Source organism: Thermomyces lanuginosus, assembly GCF_041956635.1.
Source record: "Thermomyces lanuginosus strain ATCC 200065 unplaced genomic scaffold VTN49scaffold_22, whole genome shotgun sequence".
In the NCBI taxonomy this organism is placed as follows: Eukaryota; Fungi; Ascomycota; class Eurotiomycetes; order Eurotiales; family Trichocomaceae; genus Thermomyces; species Thermomyces lanuginosus.
The window spans coordinates 1,141,213-1,160,586 of NW_027192356.1; the positions used below are offsets into that span (position 1 = coordinate 1,141,213).

Below are 19,374 nucleotides of genomic sequence, written 5' to 3' on the forward strand. Positions count from 1 at the left end.
CAAGATCAAAGAAATTCATGAGAGGAGAATAAGAAATAATCATCCTGACACCGTGTCGACGACATGTAACACCGTCATCCCCCTATACCGAACGCCCAAGGTCGTAATAAATGCATGATCCCGTGCGGAAGTTGTATATAAAAGCATTGGAATAACCTTCTCTATCCTCCGTCGACACTCGGTACTCGTTCGCAACATCCCGCAACAGTTCATGGACCTGGCTCAGATACTTGCGCTCCATCAGCGGGGCGTTTTGGATCACGGCTCGCCAGCTGTCAGGGTCCGACAGACGCGTGTCCCGCATCGCGTCCAGTAGGTCATCGCGAGTGTCAATCGCAACAATGGGCCCGTGGACAGCCTTGTCAACCAGTTCCCGCGCCCGCAAAACGGCTGTAATCGTTAGCAAAGTAGCGTTTCTATCGCCATTCTGATTTACACTTACCTGACTCGATAATGTTTCTTCTGTTGGTCTTCTTGCTTCTATGTTGAGAGACCAAGATCCTCACATCGTTCGGGCGATCAAGAGGGCTATGTGAATCACCCTGTGAGGAGTTTCGGTGAAGTCTGGGGTAAGGCTCTGTTCCTTCTCGCTGATTTCGCGCGCGGATCTCTGCCCGCAGCCAGTTGACCAGTTCAGAGCTCCGCACCTCATATTCTTCCTTCTTGACGAGGCTTCGAACTCGAAGTCCGCGGTCTTTACTGTCTGCTTTGACGATGACGACCCATGAATGGCTGTCATCGCCGTAGTGGGCCATGAGCTCCTCAAATGACGACGAGTCGACCGCAAGCTCCGCTGAAATCTCGTGCGCCCACAACTCCTGCACCATCCGAACTCCTACGGTGCGCAGGATGGTGGGATCGAAGCTTGCAACCAGCACATCACACTAATGGCTCGATTAGCATGCAAACCTCAATCCAGATCAACAAAACGTACTCTTCGGCAGCGCCAAAGCCCCGCAATGTCAGACTCTGCGTGCTTGATGAAGGCTTTGTTGGCATTCCTGATGTATTCAACCATGGACGTGTTCAACTTGTCCCAGCTGAGGTTGAACCCAACAGCATGAGGCTGGCATCGGCTCGACAGTAGCCTCGGGCTAAACTCTTGAATCAATCGATCGTACCTGCCGCCAGCTGCAAAGACGTCTCGCCGTTTACTGTCGAACAGGCACTGGAACAGGACACTGCCTCGGAAGAATTTATCGTTAAGACTGGCGAGCGGACACACATAGACCTTGCGTTTCACGTCAAATCCGTGAATATACGACACCAATGCCTTAAGTCGAGCAAATATCGGTGCCAGCCTGTCGGCGAATTCGCTACCTTCCATGATCGCTTGTAACTTTTGAAACGCCTTCTCTGGGGTATCTACGACCGTTAATAATAAGTCTCTGCTCCCCGGGTCAAGGATACGTACCTCGAAAGTCGAATCTCGCCAGATCGTCCAGAGATGTTGAAGCGACACCTATGGTGGGAGATCGAAGCTCGTTTCGTATCTTCTGCATCGTCCATTTGCCAATGTTGAGCTTGCTGAGCACCTCCTTGACAATAGGAATCTGTGCAGGGGTAATTCTGCAGAATTCCATGATAGTCTGCAAGAGATCCGAATGATTGATATGGAAACACATTGGAACACCCCTGAACACTGGAAACTCCTCAATAATTTCGTCCAGAACCTTTATGACTTCGGCTTCTTTCAAGGCCAGATCAAGAGTGTTGTAAGACACAATGTCGAAGTCCACCTCTCGATGGGTCCTAGGTTCTCCGCCATGTGGCGCTTCTCTGTAGACATTCCCGAAAGAGAACGTCTTTTCCAGAGACCGATCTTGTCTGGGAATTCGCCTCGCATTGGGCAAAGTAAGATCGAAAGGCAATTGAACCATGTTTCCGGATGAATCCAGCAAGCGAACCACGCCATTTTGGTAGTGGCCGGAGCGAGGGAAGAGCATCTGCCGTGTGGTTTCTACCGCGCCGTGTCGGCGGAAAATCGATATTAGTTTTTCTTTGACGATGCCATGTATCAGCATTTCATTCGCCGATGGCGTCCCTCGCGATTCCACGTCCCAAACAATGTCCTCATATTTCCGAGGGGATTGCGAGAAGATGGCAGACAAGATTTTCTTGTAGTCAGGAGAATCGGGGTCTGAGAGCAGACCAATGATTGCTCGCCTAAAGTTCTCCTCCTCAACTTGTAGCGGAATCTTGCCGCTGTGGAGAAGTTCAGACGCGGATGGACGCTCGCTGGGCTTGTGACTCAGCAGCGATTCAATGATCTCGCCCTGAACTGCCTTTTCTGCTTGCTGGAACATCGCGGGAAGAACGTGTTCTTTTTGACGGATGGCTCGCAAGGTTTGATCACGCTCCATACTGGTGCGCAGTGGGTAGCACATCTCGAAGAAAATGACACCCAAGGAATACATCTGCAGCGGTCAGTATCAGCCGAACGGCTTGGATCCCCTATTGTCCAACTTACATCAACTTTCTCATTGTACTGGCCTGTCGCCGTAGATCGAATCTCTGGGGCGATGTAGTAAGATGTGCCTACGCTCTTTGTGAAACTGCCGTTCTCCTCCGCTACCGAAGAAGTCCGCAATGCGTGACTGAATTGCCCACTGGTCGCCAGCCCAAAATCTCCAATTTTAGGATTATTGGCCACATCAATGAAGATATTATCTGGCTTGAGATCTCTGTGGATGATCCCGTTACTGTGTATATGGCTCAGACCGTCCACAATCTGACGGAAAAGCCGCCATGAGCGATCAATGTCGTCGTAAAGGCCATCATGGATCAGATCCCGTAGTGTCTGGGAACTGTTAGAACCCGCACACGATATGGAACTGCTGCACGTACATGCTTCTCGCAGTACTCCATCTGAATATACAGCGTTGTAATGACTGGCCGGCTTTGAGAGCCAGAGCGCACCCGTGTCATTCCCGACCCAATGTCCGTCTCCTCCGTTGTTGAAACTCGATGCAAGCCGTTCTCGTGGTTGCTGGACGATCCTCCGTTCTCGTCTTCGCTGTCATATCCAAACTCAACTTTTGGATAACCACTGGAGCTGATAAAGTCTAAGCCACTTGCACTCATCCCTGGAGGGTCAGTTCCTGTCGGTTCGGTTTCTGAGAACGAAAGAGCATCATCATCGATCGTCTCGTAATCTTCTTCTAGCCATGCTGTAAAGTACCGGACAACGTATGGGTGATTGAGCCGGGACAAAAGCATGATCTCCGAAAGGGTATCTTTCAAAGCCCCTGCCGAATTCTGAGTGATCTTCTTGACTGCATAAAAGCGCCCATCTAGCTTGTTCCGTGCCTTGACCACCTGCCCATAACCGCCCCGTCCCAGTCGTCCTACTTCATCAAAATCGTGGTCATACCTGGAGAAGGCAGGCATGCCAACCTGGGAGTCTAGCCGTGGTCGGCGTGATATTGAATGGAATGTCTGAGAACTTTCAAGAAGAGGGGCATCAACACGGAAGAATTCCGACGGCTGAAGTTGAAAAGCCGTTGGGCGCTTCTTTGGGTCAGGTCGGAAGACCTCGCGCAGAAGATCATGTAAAGGTGCCGACAAATCCAAGCTGTTCATTACAGCATTTGCAGAAGTGTAGCGGTGAAGAACGTCTTTCCCGAATCCCATCTGAAGAAAGACAATGCCGAGATCCCAAACATCTGTTTTCGGCGTCGGGTGAGCGTCGTTTTCAGTGAGTTCTGGAGGCAGCCAAAACGGCGATCGAGACGTAGCCAAGGTTCGTCGCTTCCCCGGAGAGCACGGCAGATAGTCTACAATATTTCCCTGCAACTTAACAGTCGTGCCACCGGTCGCTTGGCGGAAGATCATGACCCGGCCGCAATGGATGTCGCCATGAACGACGCCGCTCCGGTGATAGAATTCCAGCGCCTCCAGGAGCTGAATCATCCATGAACGGACCGATTCGACTGCCACAGTTCCGACAATGTCAAGCAGTTCGTCCAACGATCCCTTGTTGGCATATTCAAAGAGCGCACAAATCCGCCAGTTATGGTCAGCGGACTCCGCCGGCGTATCTAGCGGACGGCAGATCTTAAAACCGATGAAATCGACGACATTGGGGTGACGGAGCCTTTTCAGAGCTTCGAGTTTATCTTCACTATTCCGCATCAATTGGCGGAATTTCAAAGGCTCCATTCCCGCTTCGCATATGGATATTTCTTTTAGGACCAGAAGAGGAGCACGGCAGCGGTTTTGCGAGACCAATGGCCTCACTGTGAATGTCTCTTCGTTGCCGGAGCTCTGAAGCAGCGTCTTCCCGAACACTGTCCGGAAAGTGAGAGGTCTGTCTTGGGTGTCATTCATTACCATTGTGGTATCAAATGACACGCAATCAGAACTGTCCTCCAGCGGCTCGTCCATATCCAATGCTGCAGACCGGCTCTTACGCCGGGAATCCCGGGCTTTCAAACGCTCTCGTTCTTTGAGCTTGTCTTCCACAAGCTGCTGCAACGCCCGCTCTTCCTCTGCAGCCGCCGCTTCCTGCCTACGGAGCTCCTCTTGTCTCCGTCTCTCTGCTAACTGGAAGGCAGCAGCTTCCTGCACCATCCGCTCTTCTTCCAGGCTCGGGATGTCCTTGTCTTCAGCCTGGGCAATAGCCGCATCTTCGAGAATATCCTGAATAGCTACAGCAATCTCGTATATCATTTCAGAGCCCAACAACGTGGATGGCTTATTCTTGACTACATCCTCGATTCTCGATTTAGCGCCTCGCCGCAAGTCATTCAGGTTCTCTAGGGCCAAGTTCGGCGGTGTCTTTGGGTAAGTGGCAGGAAGTTGGACACGCAGACCGACGGACACATCGGGATTCGAAGAGGCTTTCAATCGAAGCCTGAAGCAAACCTCGGCGGATTTCTAGAAGAGTCATTGACATGAAATTCTAGCCATTGTTCCGAGACATGCAAGCGTACCTGCCATGCCGCGCGTCTCAGCTCAATGTCTTCAAAATCTTCTCCGTAAATGGAACGCAGTGCCTCTGCTTCATTCTGGTGAATTTCTTGGTAGTTCGTTGTCTGCAGAGCTGGGCCCATGATGGGGGACCCGTCTGCAGGCCAATCCTGCTGCTTCTCCGCCCTTGGAGAGGCATTCTGGGGAGGACTACTCTTCTTCTGTTTTCTGTGAGGCATAGCGGGGCTCCGGGCTGTCTCGCACACGTTGAGAGAAGGCTATCTGACGGACCGATGGGCTTGTCACTGGCCATGTGACTGGGATGCAGCCGAAGCCGCAGCCCTCTACGCCTCGATATGGGACATGTCTCTCCAATATAAACCACAGGGACAACAACAACAAGGCAGAACTTGACGTAAGATGAGGGAGGGCGGAGAAGAGAGACTGGCGGTAGGACATGCGTACACCGGTCAAGAGCGAAGTCCATTTGGATATCCTTAGTCAGCAGCTTAGTCAACCGCCAATCCTAACTTAGATGGGAAGTTAAACCAAATTAGGCTTAGGTTTGACTAGCTGATTTGTTATCGATAAGAGAGGACCCACTCAGCTGAAGCACCAAGGGTGGAAGGCGGTGAGCCCCTGTGGAGTGAAGCTGCGCGCCTTAACATGGCAACGGCCACAACACTCGCAGCGAACCACGTCAGCGCCTGTACAGGGCGATCGCCAATTGTTGCGGCCTGACCAAGTTTGCTTGCGAGACGCGTTGTTTTAAAGAGTCGTAACTGTCCTTGCCATCATGTTGGGATGGATTGCAGGCCAGAATGCTGGATCCAAGGGTGAGCTGCGTGACGCGGTTCAAATCGATGCTCAAACTAACAAAGACAAAACAAGACGAGGCCAAAGCCGAGCCGCCGGAGACACCGGCGCCGGTGTTTGCCATCCGCGCGTTCAAAAGTGCTCTATTTGGGACACCAGGTGGAGAAGAGGATGACGGAGACCAGTCAGTCGTAGCTGCATCCCAGGAGAGCCCGACACGACGCACCATGGTCCGGCAAGCGGAACAACCAGCGGATCAGGGCAAGGACCAACGGAAAGAGGATCGTATGCCAACAACTCAACCAGCGCAATCGCCGACGAAGAGCATCTTGGTGACGCCCGGAACGACATCAAATCGCCGCAAGACTGTTTCTTTTGGTGAAACCATTCTCCATAGCGATTCGGACAGGGAACGACGAGAGGCGCCCCGGCCGGCAAGCATGGTTCTTCCCAGCAGTCAGTGGATGGCAAGCGGATTGGAGGCGAAACCCAGACCTAAAAGTAGACTCACCCAAAGCTTCTTGGAAGTACGGGAGCAGTCAACAAAGGGGACCAAGAAATCCGAAAGTACTGCGAAGGATGAAAATAAGATCGTCAAGAAGGAGCCTGGTGACGATGTCTTCATGGCTACCGATGAGTCTCAGGACGAAACGGTCAACCTTGAGGAGCCGCAATCACGGTCGGGCAAGTATTGGAAAGCAGAGTACGAAAGCTACCGAGAGCGGACGAGCCAGGAAATGAGGAAGCTGATCCAATATCGGTCTGCGGCAAAGTCATACGCGCGTAAAAAGGACGCGGAAGCGCTTCGTCTCACGGAGAAGCTGAGACAAGAAGAGGCGAAAGTGGCCGACATGGAGCGACAGGTAGCTGGGCTCGCATCGGACATGGTCGGTGTTACCGATAGCGACAAGGAACAGTTAATCCAAGAACTTGCAAAACAGACAGCTCTTGCAGTGCAGTATAAGCACAAGGTTGATAACCTGCGCAAGGCGCTCGAGCGGCATGGCGTTGTTGGTCCGGAGGACCAAACAGAGACGGAGCAACCGGAAGACGAGCTGGAGAGAGTGCAGCGAGAGCTAGCCCAGGCGCGTGAAAAGATTGCTGAACTAGAAAAGGAGAACCGGGAACTGGCTGAGTTGCGGGAATTGGCACAAAGCTCGGAACGCAAAGCCCAGGAGCTGGAAAAGGAAAACGCCCAGCTGAAGCAATCTCTGGCACGAGTGAAGCAAGAAATGGTCAAGTACGAAGGACGAAGGAAAGAACGAGAAAGCAAGCTGAAACAGCGGGAAGCCAAATTGGAGGCACGAAATCAAGAATTCCGACAGAGAATCAAAGAGTACCGGGATATGCAGGACACCCTCAAACGGACGATCCACGAGGAGCGGAAAATCCATATGGAAAAGATCGCAGCGCTGCAAAACCACATCCGTGCCCTACAGCAGGATGACTCCATGAATTCCGCGGATCCCTACGCTCATCGCAGCGAAATACCCGGCGTCCAGGCGCAAAACTTTGCACTACAGCACGATTACCCCAACAAGCTTTACCGCGGGCAACACCAAGCCCTTGAAGCCGCTGGCGGGCGAAGACCAATGACCTACTACAGCCGGAACCGGATCCCTTCCCCCATCGAGAACGGCGAAGAAAACTCCTCCGTCATCATCGCCGTGCACGGATCACCGCGCCGGGCGACCCGGCAGCGTCGCTCGAATAGCCTACCCTCCGACAACGGCATCCTCCCGTCCTCCCCGCCAATTTCCCCTCTGCGTGTCCCCGGAAAAACAATCAACCCACCTAACCGTGGCCGTACCGAGCCCTCCTCCGCGCGATCATCTACAGCAGCAGCACCCATCGTCACGCAGACTAACGGAAATCATGTTCATCATCCTCCTCATCCCCAACAACCACCTCGACGTCATCCCCTGCACACAAAGGACAGGCACTCACCGTTCGAAAATGTACCGCCGCTGCAACCTAATGGTACGCGGAAGCGGGAGACGAATCTCTCACCAGACCGTGAGGCCGCGGCTAGGGCACGGTTGCAGCAGAAGGCGGAGAGTCGGCGACGGGGGGAGGGGAAGGAGAATATGCGGGAGTTGTTCGTGTGAATCCTTCTTCCTTTTCTCCTGTATATATAGTATAGGCATGTCGTGACTTTTTGGGATACGTTTTGGGAAGATTAGGTGTCATTGGTGTTGTGCGGAGTTTTTTTGGGGGACATGAATTCGGGTTATTTTCATCGGAGCATGTTCAAGTGCGAAGAAGCCGTGTACATGTATTTAATCTGCATATCTATCCATTCGCATCCATCTATGCTTACTCCTCTGGCTAATCTAAACCCTGGCGTAGCAACATTATTTTGGGCGGGAAAGTTTCATTTCTTCCCATCCGAAAACGACGCCACGGCCCACTTCCCACTCCAAGCCCATTTCCTCGCACCGGAGTCACCGCCTCCGTTGGGCTCGTTCCGTAAGCGCTCGTCTTCGCCCTCCGGCAGGCCCACGACGACGTCCGCCTTGCAAGTCCGGAAGGAGAGAATACGGATGCCAGAGCCGGGGCCCAGAGGTCCAATTGCTGTTGTGAAGGGTGTGGTAGGGGGCCAAGCAGCCTGTCGATTTTCGTCAGCTTTCTTGTGTTCGCGTCAGGAAAGAGGGTAAAGCGTACATCGCTGGTGAGCTTGCGATAGTTGAGGTCGCCCTTGAACAGAACCACCTCTGCACCCTTGAGCTCTTCGAACAGGTCGGGAGCCACATGGGGCATGCGCCAGTAGCTGCCCGGGCTGGTCCAGAAGCGATGCGGACGGAGAACGAGTCGCCCGTCAGCATGGAATTGGCTCCATTGCTTGAACAGGAAATCGACATCCTCTTCCTGGGCCGCCGACAATGGCTCGTAGGTGCGGCCCGTGTCGTCGGGCGCCGTGTAAAAAGCCTGAGGGTCCCGCAGTGCGTTGATCAAGTCCGCGAAATCCTGCGGAATCACGTCCGAGACGAACCAGGGGATGACCTTGGGGCGCAGCACGACTGTGGTCGCCAGATTGGCGGACAGCAGGTACCCGGCTAGGATCAGATCTACGAACAGCTCGAATCCCGCGTTGTCTAACACAATGTCCACCCGACGTTCTTCCTGAGGTCCCTTGGTTTTGCGGGCATCACGCAGGACATCATATGCGGCACTCATATCGTTGACAATGATGTTTTTCTCCTGGGCTTTACGCGCTTCGGAGCCTTGTAGCTTCTGAATGTCCTCGTATGTGAGTGTTGTCAGCAGCGAGAGGTCCGTCGCGTTGCCCCACAGACAGATCTCGCACATCTCGACAAAGAGCAGTCTCTCAGCCTCTTCAATTTGCTCCGAGCTGACGCCCTTCTTGTCCTCCCCAGCCTCCTTCGCAAGCTTTCTGTACCTGGCGGCGAGCTCGAGAACGGCCGCCCGGGAAGATTTGAAGGTAGAAAGTTTCTGGCGTGCAAACACATCATAGTTCTTCCAGTGCTTACTCCGAGCGAAGAGAGTTGCAATGCGTCGATCTAGTTATGGATCAGTTTGGATCGTCTCCCGCATGTCGTAGTTCGCCAGACGTACAGAGATAGCACTCTGTGTATAGCCACGGCGCATTGTACCATGTCAACTGGCCTCTCTGCTCCAACTCTTTATTGTATTCCGCGATATCAGGCTCTCCGTCATCAAGCAGAGGACTAAGACCATCTGTCAGCAAGGAACATCCTCGGCCATTTCACAACGGTATCGTACGCACGTCAGCTGCCGATTGTGTTGCAATTCGTACTTCAGTTTGGCCAGCTGCTCGGTGATGGCCTTGCCCTCTGCGAGTTTCTCAGTCTCGGCGGCGGGCACATTGCTGACGGACCGATAAAGATCATCAATGGCACTCGTCTAGTTGATTTGCCCCGTCAATATCAATTCCTCTATAATAATCAGGAACGGGTCACAGACCAGAATCACCGGCCAGCGCTCCAGCGCCGAAGTGTATGCGAAACTCTTGGGATCCGACGTGCTATACTGTGCTGTTTTGGCGGGATCGATTCAATTGGCGGGGCTGGTCAGCGTTCTACAATTATCCTATCGGTGTTTCGTTCAGGGAACAGAATCGGAGGTTGGAAAAGAAAATAGAAGAAAGGTCGAATACTCACGCTGATCAGGATCGTACTCCATCTTGCCGGCTGTTCGAGAATTTTGTCTGTCTTGTGCCCTGGAGCTTTACTACGAATGCGGGACATGAAAGAGGGGTGACGGAGGTTTGTCCGAGATCGGCTGTCGGATTATGTAAGGACAGGGGTTCGAGCTGGCAAACATCGGAGGACGTATACGCTCTATGTACGAAGTACAAGAGGGCAGAACATCTATGTGTATCTTGACACCACGAGGCACCGATTGAGTACCAAGATGATGCCAGAAACCGGCCAAGTGGCCGTCTCGAGGTACTTGGACCGATACATCACCAATGACAGTTGGCCAGACATCGATGTAGAAGTAAATGAAGCGTTGAAAGCGCCACACATAAGGCACAAATGAGAGCGACTGGAGCAGATCCATGGCCATGGTCGAGGGCAGAATGTCCACTGGAAAGTGGAAAGGTTGAAATGGACGCAGACTTCACCAAGAGGAAAGCGTTGATCCTACTACCGCGAACATATGGATCGGCACTTTGTTGGAAGCAGATAATGCATCAACTTCTTTACGCCATCTACATGCCAACAGTCAAACTCATTTCCCGCAGATTTAATGCTAGATTCATCCCGCTGTCTTTGTGCTCATCATGCTATCCAATCCCAGCCAATTCGCTCAATGCATATCCGTTCACATCATCATCATCGACATGAGAGAGTTCGTGGCATATGCCTACGTCTCGTCAGCCAATGCACCATTGCCCACGCGTAGTAGTTCGAGTCCACTTACCATTGGCTTAATATCAGGATGCGGCACCGCATCAAAGACATTGTAATTAAGCTTCAGATCCGGCCCGACATTGATGTAAGCGCCCTTATTCTCAGTCGCATCGCAGTATCTCGGCGCCGAGAACACCGTGATGCACCGCCCATCGTGTTCGATCTCGTAGCCGTTCATCCGCACTTCGTGTGACCGGATGATCGCCTCTAGGCCGTTCTTCTCGCAGAAGCGCTTCGTCACGTCCGGCCCAAACTGGAAGCCGACACCACGCTTGCTGGGTCCGCGGCCCGGCGTGGGCTGCGGGTCTGTCCAAAGCATCTCCATCATGAGACCGGACTGGCCAGGCTGCCGCTGGTTGTGCCGGTTGATCTTGCGGATGTCGTCCAGGGTCGTGTTGTCGTCCGAGAACAGACCGCCGTGGAGCACGAGATATTTCTTGCCAACCAGGGTTGCCAGTGGAAGTGCGGAGAAGGACTCGGAGAACACCTGGAACAGCCGCTCGTTGTATTTAGCCTTGCATTCGCCCTCGAACCCGTACACCTTGTTCATGTCATCGGTCTCGTGGTTGCCCCGGTTGAGGAACATGCGGTTCGGGTATAGCCATTTGTATGCGTACAGGAGCAGGGCGATTTCCGTAGACCATGACCCGCGGTCGACGAAGTCGCCGTTAAACAGGTAGGCGTGGTCCTTCGACGGGTAGCCGTTTAACCGGAATATCTCTAGGAGATCAAAGTATTGTCCTGGTAACGGTCAGCCAAGGCGCAACCTACTCGTACGAAAAACGACCCCGACAGCCCTTACCATGGGTATCTCCGCATATCGTTAGTGTCGTCCCCTCCTCCACATCGATCTCCATTAGCGTCGGCTCCTTCTTGATGATATCCAGCACGTTCTTGACGATTTGGAACGCATATTTCCGGTGAATCTTCTTCCCATTCCGGAACCGCTCGATCATGTCGTCGATGAACTCCTGTGTCATCTCGTTACCCAGCCGGACGCCATCGTAGCTGTCATCGACGACAATTGCATCGATATTGAGATCCTCGAATGCCGACGGAGGATCCGAAACCTCGATAGCCTTTTCGAACTCGATGCGGCGGACGAGCTTTTCGCACTCCGCAAGCCGCAGCCGCGCGTCCCGATTGTTAGGATCCTTCTGGACCACCGTTCGGAAGTCCTTAAGCGCGGCCTTGGGGTTGAGAATAGCGGTATTGGCGAGGGCTCGGCGCCAGTAAGCCTGTCATCGGGCGCTGTTAACCACCGAACACCTTTTCATGAGCCGGACGAGTTTCCCCCACCTTCACATACGAAGGGTCCAGCTCCAGCGCCCTTGTCGCATCCGCAACGGCATAGCCAAAGGCTTCGAGTTTGATATGCGCCTGGCCAAAAGAACCCTATCAGCGAGACAACCGGACACCGCCAGCACGTATCTTTTTCATACCTGTGCCCGGTTGCAAAAGAACGACGGTTCCTTGTCGTACTTCTCAATGGCTTTGGTGTAGAACTCCACGGCTTTTTGCCAGTCATGCTGCTGGAAGGCCTTATTGCCTTGCAGCTTCAGGGCATTCGCCTCCTCAACATCGGCGGAACTCATGGGCGACGAGACGGAGTGATCGCGTTCTTTGAGGGAGGGGAGAGTTAGGGTGTAGAGTAAGGCGTCGGCGAGGGCACGTGCGAAGATCTCCGCAGCGAAAAAACCGCCGATGAAGTAGTTCTTGCTGGAATACTTTTATCACGAAGATTATTTAGAGTGGAGTTGAGGACAGGTACTCCGTAGAGGCCCTTTCCTATTGTTTTGGCCTTTAAGAGGGGAGAGTAGCGACTTTTTTCATCCGTGAAAACAAACAGCAGTTTTTTCAACCTAAGTTCAGTTCGTGTTTCCGTGTTCCAGAACAATCGACCCTCAACATCTCTCTCAATACTTTTGATCATCCATCTCCTCTCTAAACTTCGGAAAAAGGAGAAAATGTCGTCCTTTGCAGTACCCTCGAGTCAGATGCGCAATCTGCGCGCCTGCATGGTGTGCTCCATCGTGATGCCGCAAAGCGTGCGCCCCCTTCCAAGCCACGGACCCAACCAACCCCATCCAAAATGACATCAGAACCCAAAAGAATACCTGCTGACATGGTTCTTGGTTTAACAGAGATTCAACCGCGAAGGCTGCCCCAACTGCGAACACGTCCTCAATCTCCGTGGCAACGCCGAAGCGATTCAAGAATGCACGTCGCAGGTCTTCGAGGGCTTGATCACTCTGATCGACGAGAAGCAGAGCTGGGTGGCGCGCTGGCAGCGACTGGAGGGCTATGTGCCTGGGACGTACGCGATCAAGGTCGTTGGCTCGCTACCGGATGAAACGATTGCTGCTTTGGAGGATGCGGGCGTGAAATATATCCCGTGAGTGCCCCCATCACGGTCATTCTACAATGGATTAGGTTACAAACGGCTGACCCGGTGCGTCGATTAGGCGAGACGGGAGTGCGAATGACGAGGAAGAAGGAGAGTCATGATTAGATAATTAAAGGCTCGACCTTTTTTACAGGGCTTATTATGTGCGACATTCGCGACTGCTTTTGGCATGGAGTTCGGCGTTTGATCTCTTGGAGTATCGGGTTTGGGTCGGCAAAGCGTTACGGGGATTTTCTTTGGATGTCAGCAAGCAAGTATATCATGCTCTAGAGGATTAAGAGAGATTCGACTGTCATCATTCATCGTTGCAAATGTTCCATTAACTGCTAACTTAGAAAATAAATATTCATCATCCATCGTAAACCCCAAAATATAAATGCCTCACAAACACTTCCCAAACTTAGAACGCCTTGATCAACGTCTCGAGTCGGTCGAGCAGAATATCCGCTGCAAAATCGCACGTCAGCATCATGATCATAGAATAAAGTACTGCTCCACTCACCATGGTGTTGCTGGAATACCAGCATCGGTCGCAACCGCACCGCGTTGGTGCCGCTTCCGCCAATGTTGATGCCGACAGTCTTGGCCTTGGCAAGGAACTCGTCCCGGTTCGGCGAGTCCCAGGCAATGAAGGTGCCCTGGCCCTTGCCGCGCAGGTTCTGGATCTGATGCGGGTACTTCTTGGCCAGAGATTCGAGTCCGCGGTAGAGGTAGTCTCCAGTACGAGCGGTGTTCTCGACCAGATTGTTCTTCTGGATCTCCTCGTAGATGGCACGGAAGAGGAGAGCGCGGGCCGGATCACCCATCCAGGTGTTGAACTGGCGGTAAGGTTTGTTTGGACGAATCGCGGGGTTCCCGTAGTAAAACCCAGCAGTCTGCGCCTTCTTGGAGAAGGTTACGATGTCCGGGGGAGTCTCCAGGTTCCAGTGCTCATGGGCCCAGAACTTGCCCGTCGCACCAACGCCAGTCTGCACTTCATCCACGATGAAGAGCACGTTATTGCGTTTTGTGATCTCGCGAAGACCGCGGAAGAAGGCCGGGGATGCGTGATTGTCGCCTCCCTCGGACTGAATCGGCTCGACCACCACGGCGGCGACCGGGTTGTGGTATGTCTTGATGATCCGCTCCGCCTCTTCCAGGCAGCGCTGCTCCTCCTCCGCGTTCTCCTTTGCATGCTCCTCGAGCGGATACTTGAGAGCCGGGAAGGGCGCCTGGGGCCAGTCAAACGCGGGAATATCGAGCTTGTGGATCGGCTTGCTCCGAGTGGTCGACAGACTGCCAAACAGACGGCCGTGGAAGCCCAGCTTGAAGGACATGATTGACAGTTGAGGCGAGCCAGGGCTCTTGTTGAGCATTGCCGTCCTAGCTTCTTCTTCGGTAAACTCTACATCGGGTCCACCACGCTCCAGTTGACGGCGGTACATGAACGCAGCTTTGTACGCTGTCTCGTTTGCGTCTGTGCCGGCCAAGGCAGTGAAAACCTGATTCATTCCCTTAGGCGCCGCCTTCAGAAGACCAGTCTTCAGGATATGGGACCAGTCCGCGGACGGGAAGTTCCCCAGCGCAGGCCGGTTGATTAATGCCCGCAGCATCTCGGGGGAGTTGACGATCTTTGCAAGAGCCGGGTTGTTATACCCGACAGGGATCGAGGCAATCTGGGCATATCTAGTGTCTGATCAGCAAGATATTCAGGCCAAATACATCAGCTCAACTTACACGTCCAGATAGAAATTGCCGTCCAAGTCGGCGATGCTGGCAAGTTTCCAGTCAGCTTCTCTTCCATCAGAGCCAGACCCAGCTATCTTACTAATTGCCAACCGACTTCTCATAGTCGGCCAGCAGATTCAAGCTGCGGGTGTCAAAGATTTCATTCAGCTCTTCTCCTGCTGCCTTGCTCTTGGGTCCCGGTACGGAAGTCTGCACCGAGGGCGCCTTGGGCTCATTTGGGAAGTATGCCTGGGCCGCGCGACTGGCGGTGGTACTGAAGCATCGGATCGGCTGCAAGCGCGTGGCCCGCTGCAGCGCCAGTCTCGATCTCGTTATCGAGGCCATTTTTGCTTTTGTGAAGCTAGTCCAGTCCTATCGCGCTCCGTTCTGTCAACCCAAGTAGTTGTGCGAGGCAGCCGTCGTAAAACAAAGCCGCTACAAGCAAATTCTTCACAGCTCCTGCAGAGTACCACAGGCAAGCGCAAGGAACAGAGCAATTGATGAAGAGGCCTGAGCAATCTCCTCACCGCTGAGGAGCTCCATGGCATTTATCTTGGACTGCTTGTCCAACCTCTGACCATCTATGATGCTCTTCTGTCGGCGATTTCAGCCAATAGGATTTCCCCCCGATGCCGACCACAATTGGCGCTTATCCAGAATAGGCAGGTCGACCCCTCTATCCACTGATAAGCTCCGATTGCTTTTGATCTTTGATCTGGGGTTTGGCCGAGTCGGTGGTTGGTCTTTGCCGAGTTGGAGAACCAGAGCATTGGAATTCCACTGTTCTACAAGTACATTCGCCTTTGTCGAAATCAGGCAATCAAGCTTGATTCCGGGAGATGTACCAATATCCGGACTGATTGTCCGGCAGCCTGGAGCAGTTTCTTCGACCCTCAATTTTGCAGGGAGAGCACGGTAGTTGAAGGGTAGCTATCTTTTTTGTTTTCGTAGATCATAATCCGGAAGCGTCTTCCAAGAACATGGGCTTGTGGTTTAGTGGTATAATACCCCCTTAGCATGGGGGTGGTCCGGGGTTCGATTCCCCGCGAGTCCATCTTGTTTTTTTCCTTTCATATCTTTTTAACAGTACTTTTTTTTTTTTTTTTTCTTCCCAAGATCACCGTAACGAGTAGACTCCGGAGGAACCCCAACTGATTCTATCAATTCTCATTGCATTCTTTACTTCATCGACGAAAGAGATTCTACTTAACTACTTGTACGGCAGTGAAACTGTGCGCCTGGTGCCAAAGGATCCATGCAAGGAACAACCCCTGTTCCCTCCTGAAATATATGTACAACAGGCTGTTGACAACTCTGAATCATGAATCTTTCAAGTCTACGTGTCAACCAGGTAGAAAGATGTAACGTGAAGTCTCTCGGCCCGGCGTAAGTGCTATTATTTATTTTTTTTTTTTTTTTTTTTTTTTTTTTCTTTTTTCTCGCATATGGACTCAGTAGGAACGAATGGTCAATGGTCCCGAGCTGAAACCACCCGTTGGCCATTCTGACCGCCCCTCTCCTGATAAAAGTTTAAACTTGAAACTAAAGTGCGGCCCGTGCAGCTGCCATGCCGGTTGGAGTCTGGACTCTGAGGCATCCAAGAGATCAATCAGCGATCGTCAATGGCCGCAGGAGCCGTTCCTGTGCGTTCGGCCAACGCATGCTGCCAAAATTGCCCGAGTCATGCACGTGCTGATTGGCTGCAGGAACACCACATGAAAAAATTCATCGAATTTCCCCTTGAGGTTTGAGCTGACATGTCTGTGAATGAAACAATGCCTAATCTGGCCTAAGCAGTGACACCTGCAGCCGGGCTGAGCGCTGGGGGGAGCGTTGGCTGCAGCTTGATTGGGGTCTGCAGAGTCGGCATTGCTATTCGTCCGTGGTCTGCGTCTTGGTACCTGACAAAAAAAAAATATAGTTTCCGAACTAAGTTTGAACCAGCACAGGTTCAATTTCATAAGTCCCATGATGACATGAAGATCGCATTGAATTCGATTTGATCTGATACTCCAGTCCTTCCAGATGAGATCGACTGATCGATCGACAACTCTGATCTGGAGTTTCTCTCCGTATCACGTCCCAATCCGCCCGTGGATCGCATTCTGTTAAGATTGTGTCTAATCTCGGAATCCATCGGCTGTTCCCGTCCAGAAATGCAGAAAGCGTCTTGGCCTGATGGTGTTATTGGTCCTGGGGGCCTCCATCGTCGCCATCGCGAAACAGCTAGACAAGCGTCTCGAATTGATTTTCCTGTTGGAGACGCGTGCAACGGTGCAAGCGGTCCCTATTCTGGGGCATAACGCATAACCTTTGTGACTGTTTACCGAATGGGGGCGAACCGCTGTAACTAGTTAGCTTGCAAAGAGTAGATCTCGCTTCTGAGGCTCTGGTAAATTGGTAAATCCCGCGGATATGACTCCATATGTCCCCGGTTCCCACAGGCCTTTCTGTTGCTTCATAAAATTTCACCATCCCCTAGCAGGGTCTGTCTTCTAAGAGAAAAGTTTTGTGACCTTGGCTCTCTTGCTATCCCTCTCTTACTTTTTCCCTCTTTAATATACCCTTGCTTGGGCGTTGACCCCGCCCAACGGACAATCGACTGGCTTCGATTTTGTCATTTGTGGCTCCGATTCTTCGTCCTAATTCGTAATGGCGGACGCTGCCGGCGCCACGAGTGCGCCTGCTGCCACCGGCGGCGAACATGCCGCCGCAGTAGTGCATCATGGTCCAGTGACGGATGGTCCCGCTCCAGTGCCGGCAGAGGTCAGGCACCACGGATCTGGCGACGGGAGTGCCGGCGACGACGGCCATCACCGCTCGAGAGATCAGTCTCCTCAGTCCAAGTCCATCCCGATCGACGTGAGGGAATTGGGCGACCTCACTCAATCAATTCAGCCAAGCGGATCGGATCTGGAACATTACTTCGTATGTCGTGTCAACTTCAGACCCCGAATAAGGAGCCCTGACAGCATTGTTCTAGGTTGGCCCTCGAGATCTTGGAAAACATTCGAAATGGCCGACCCTGATGCGAATGCATGGCAGTGTACTGCCACGATTGATTCTGCCGTTGACGATCATAGCTGGCTGGTCTACAACAATTACCTGTGTTTCGATCCTGGTGCATCCACGTAGGCATCCGAGAACTATCGACGTAAAATTTTGTCTGACAAACTTCCAGTGCATGTTTCGAATATTCTGTTGACCGTGCTGGGTTTCGTCGTCGGTCTTGCTCTCTCCTTCCGGAGCTCGACGGCCTATGAGCGGTAAGACGAAAAACACTGGTTACAATCTCACAAGCGCAGAGGTCCTGACGTTAGTAGATTTGCTGATGGCCGCAACCTCTGGGCACAACTGATTCAAACCTCCCGTAATATGGCCCGGACCATCTGGGTCAACATCGAGGAGCGGGAGGGTGAGCTGGGAAAGCAGGATCTTCTCGGCAAATTGTACGTTCTGGCTGACAAGCCGCTGTGCAGTTTCCATGGTTGGACTAACGGTAGCAGGACTGCATTCAATCTCATCCACGCCTTCGCCGTGGCTCTCAAGCATACCCTTCGGTTCGAACCCGACATTGCATACAAGGACTTGGTCGGACTGGTGGGACATCTGGACACTTTCGCCAAGGAGGCCCATGATCCGGAAATGTTGAAGAACCGGCGCACGCCCTGGAAGGCAGCAGGAGAATACCTGGGGGTCTCGTTTGCCGAGTCCAACCCGAGGAAGAGGATCAAGAAGGCCAAGAAGCCACTTGGCCATCTTCCTCTTGAGATCTTGAACTACATCTCTGCATACATTGACTATTGCGTGAAGGAAAACACCATTCCATCTGCACTTCATCAGGGCCAGCTAAGTAAGCCTCAAACTGGGCAGTTTTTGAGGGACGTTCAAATTACTAATTGACACAGTTGGCTGTGTTGCTACTCTGAACGAGGTTCTGACTGGGGCGGAACGTGTCCGCGACACGCCCCTTCCCGAAGCTTACAATATTGCCATTTCGCAAATCGCCTGGATTTACATTGCTGTCCTACCGTTTCAGCTGACAGAGCCACTGGGATGGCTGGCCATCCCCGGTTCTATCGGTAAGTTTACCCTCTTACGTTTCTGATCCCAGCCGGCTGCTAATTTTCTTAGTTGCTGGATACATTATTCTCAGCCTGGTGGCGATTGGCCAAGAAATCGAGAACCCATTCGGCAAGGACGTCAACGATCTCCCGTTGGATCTCTATTGCGACCAGCTGGCGTCGGAGCTGGAGATCATCAGCGCTTCTCCTCCGCCCAAGGTGGAAGATTTCATGCCACGCAACGAGAATCTCGTGATGTACCCGCTGAGCCTTGAAGGATACGATCACTGGAAGAACCGCAGTGTCGAAGACATTCGCGGCGCGCTGCGGACCAGAGTTATTGTTCATAAGAAGGGGCGGTCGGCGGCGCAAAACCAAAAATCACAGTCCTCGACGGAAGTTAGCGAAGGAGATTCCGGGACGAGCATTGCTTGATTCATTCTCTTGTTTTTCTAATTTTTTTTATATTCTTCTGGGAGAATATCGCATGGCCATTGGCATTTTTGGAGTTCAAGGGCGTTTCCGGTGATACATAATCTGCCTATTATGTACACAGAAGAGGAGAGAAAAC

The 19,374-nt window shown here is 52.6% G+C and overlaps 7 protein-coding genes and 1 non-coding gene across 8 annotated transcripts; 4 read left to right on the top strand and 4 right to left on the bottom strand.

The window, feature by feature from the left end:
- Window positions 1–82: 82 nt before the first annotated feature.
- Window positions 83–5,150, bottom strand: VTN49DRAFT_1371 (uncharacterized protein; the record flags this gene model as incomplete). The annotated part of the gene is made up of 7 exons (XM_069408978.1): window positions 83–390; window positions 443–884; window positions 935–1,365; window positions 1,415–2,417; window positions 2,471–2,800; window positions 2,848–4,878; window positions 4,935–5,150. 7 exons carry the CDS (start codon window positions 5,148–5,150, stop codon window positions 83–85), a joined length of 4,761 nt encoding a protein of 1,586 aa, XP_069270410.1.
- Window positions 5,151–5,707: 557 nt separating this feature from the next.
- On the top strand, window positions 5,708–7,835 carry VTN49DRAFT_1372 (uncharacterized protein; the record flags this gene model as incomplete). The annotated part of the gene is made up of 2 exons (XM_069408979.1): window positions 5,708–5,747; window positions 5,803–7,835. The coding sequence occupies 2 exons, from the start codon at window positions 5,708–5,710 to the stop codon at window positions 7,833–7,835; spliced, it is 2,073 nt and encodes a 690-aa protein (XP_069270411.1).
- Window positions 7,836–8,101: 266 nt separating this feature from the next.
- VTN49DRAFT_1373 (uncharacterized protein) lies at window positions 8,102–9,891 on the bottom strand (the record flags this gene model as incomplete). The annotated part of the gene is made up of 6 exons (XM_069408980.1): window positions 8,102–8,335; window positions 8,392–9,248; window positions 9,304–9,416; window positions 9,476–9,612; window positions 9,673–9,743; window positions 9,870–9,891. The coding sequence occupies 6 exons, from the start codon at window positions 9,889–9,891 to the stop codon at window positions 8,102–8,104; spliced, it is 1,434 nt and encodes a 477-aa protein (XP_069270412.1).
- Window positions 9,892–10,536: 645 nt separating this feature from the next.
- On the bottom strand, window positions 10,537–12,220 carry VTN49DRAFT_1374 (uncharacterized protein; the record flags this gene model as incomplete). The annotated part of the gene is made up of 5 exons (XM_069408981.1): window positions 10,537–10,578; window positions 10,636–11,366; window positions 11,428–11,863; window positions 11,925–12,005; window positions 12,068–12,220. 5 exons carry the CDS (start codon window positions 12,218–12,220, stop codon window positions 10,537–10,539), a joined length of 1,443 nt encoding a protein of 480 aa, XP_069270413.1.
- Window positions 12,221–12,592: 372 nt separating this feature from the next.
- Window positions 12,593–13,133, top strand: VTN49DRAFT_1375 (uncharacterized protein; the record flags this gene model as incomplete). Its single annotated transcript, XM_069408982.1, has 3 exons — window positions 12,593–12,673; window positions 12,770–13,020; window positions 13,091–13,133. The coding sequence occupies 3 exons, from the start codon at window positions 12,593–12,595 to the stop codon at window positions 13,131–13,133; spliced, it is 375 nt and encodes a 124-aa protein (XP_069270414.1).
- Window positions 13,134–13,432: 299 nt separating this feature from the next.
- VTN49DRAFT_1376 (uncharacterized protein) lies at window positions 13,433–15,084 on the bottom strand (the record flags this gene model as incomplete). Its single annotated transcript, XM_069408983.1, has 4 exons — window positions 13,433–13,479; window positions 13,535–14,697; window positions 14,749–14,784; window positions 14,840–15,084. The coding sequence occupies 4 exons, from the start codon at window positions 15,082–15,084 to the stop codon at window positions 13,433–13,435; spliced, it is 1,491 nt and encodes a 496-aa protein (XP_069270415.1).
- A 637-nt stretch (window positions 15,085–15,721) lies between these two features.
- Window positions 15,722–15,793, top strand: VTN49DRAFT_t20. The gene has a single exon. It is a non-coding gene; the product is annotated as a tRNA-Ala (tRNA).
- Window positions 15,794–17,391: 1,598 nt separating this feature from the next.
- On the top strand, window positions 17,392–19,238 carry VTN49DRAFT_1377 (uncharacterized protein; the record flags this gene model as incomplete). The annotated part of the gene is made up of 7 exons (XM_069408984.1): window positions 17,392–17,667; window positions 17,723–17,870; window positions 17,921–18,005; window positions 18,063–18,188; window positions 18,246–18,592; window positions 18,648–18,821; window positions 18,874–19,238. The coding sequence occupies 7 exons, from the start codon at window positions 17,392–17,394 to the stop codon at window positions 19,236–19,238; spliced, it is 1,521 nt and encodes a 506-aa protein (XP_069270416.1).
- Between the last annotated feature and the right edge of the window lie 136 nt (window positions 19,239–19,374).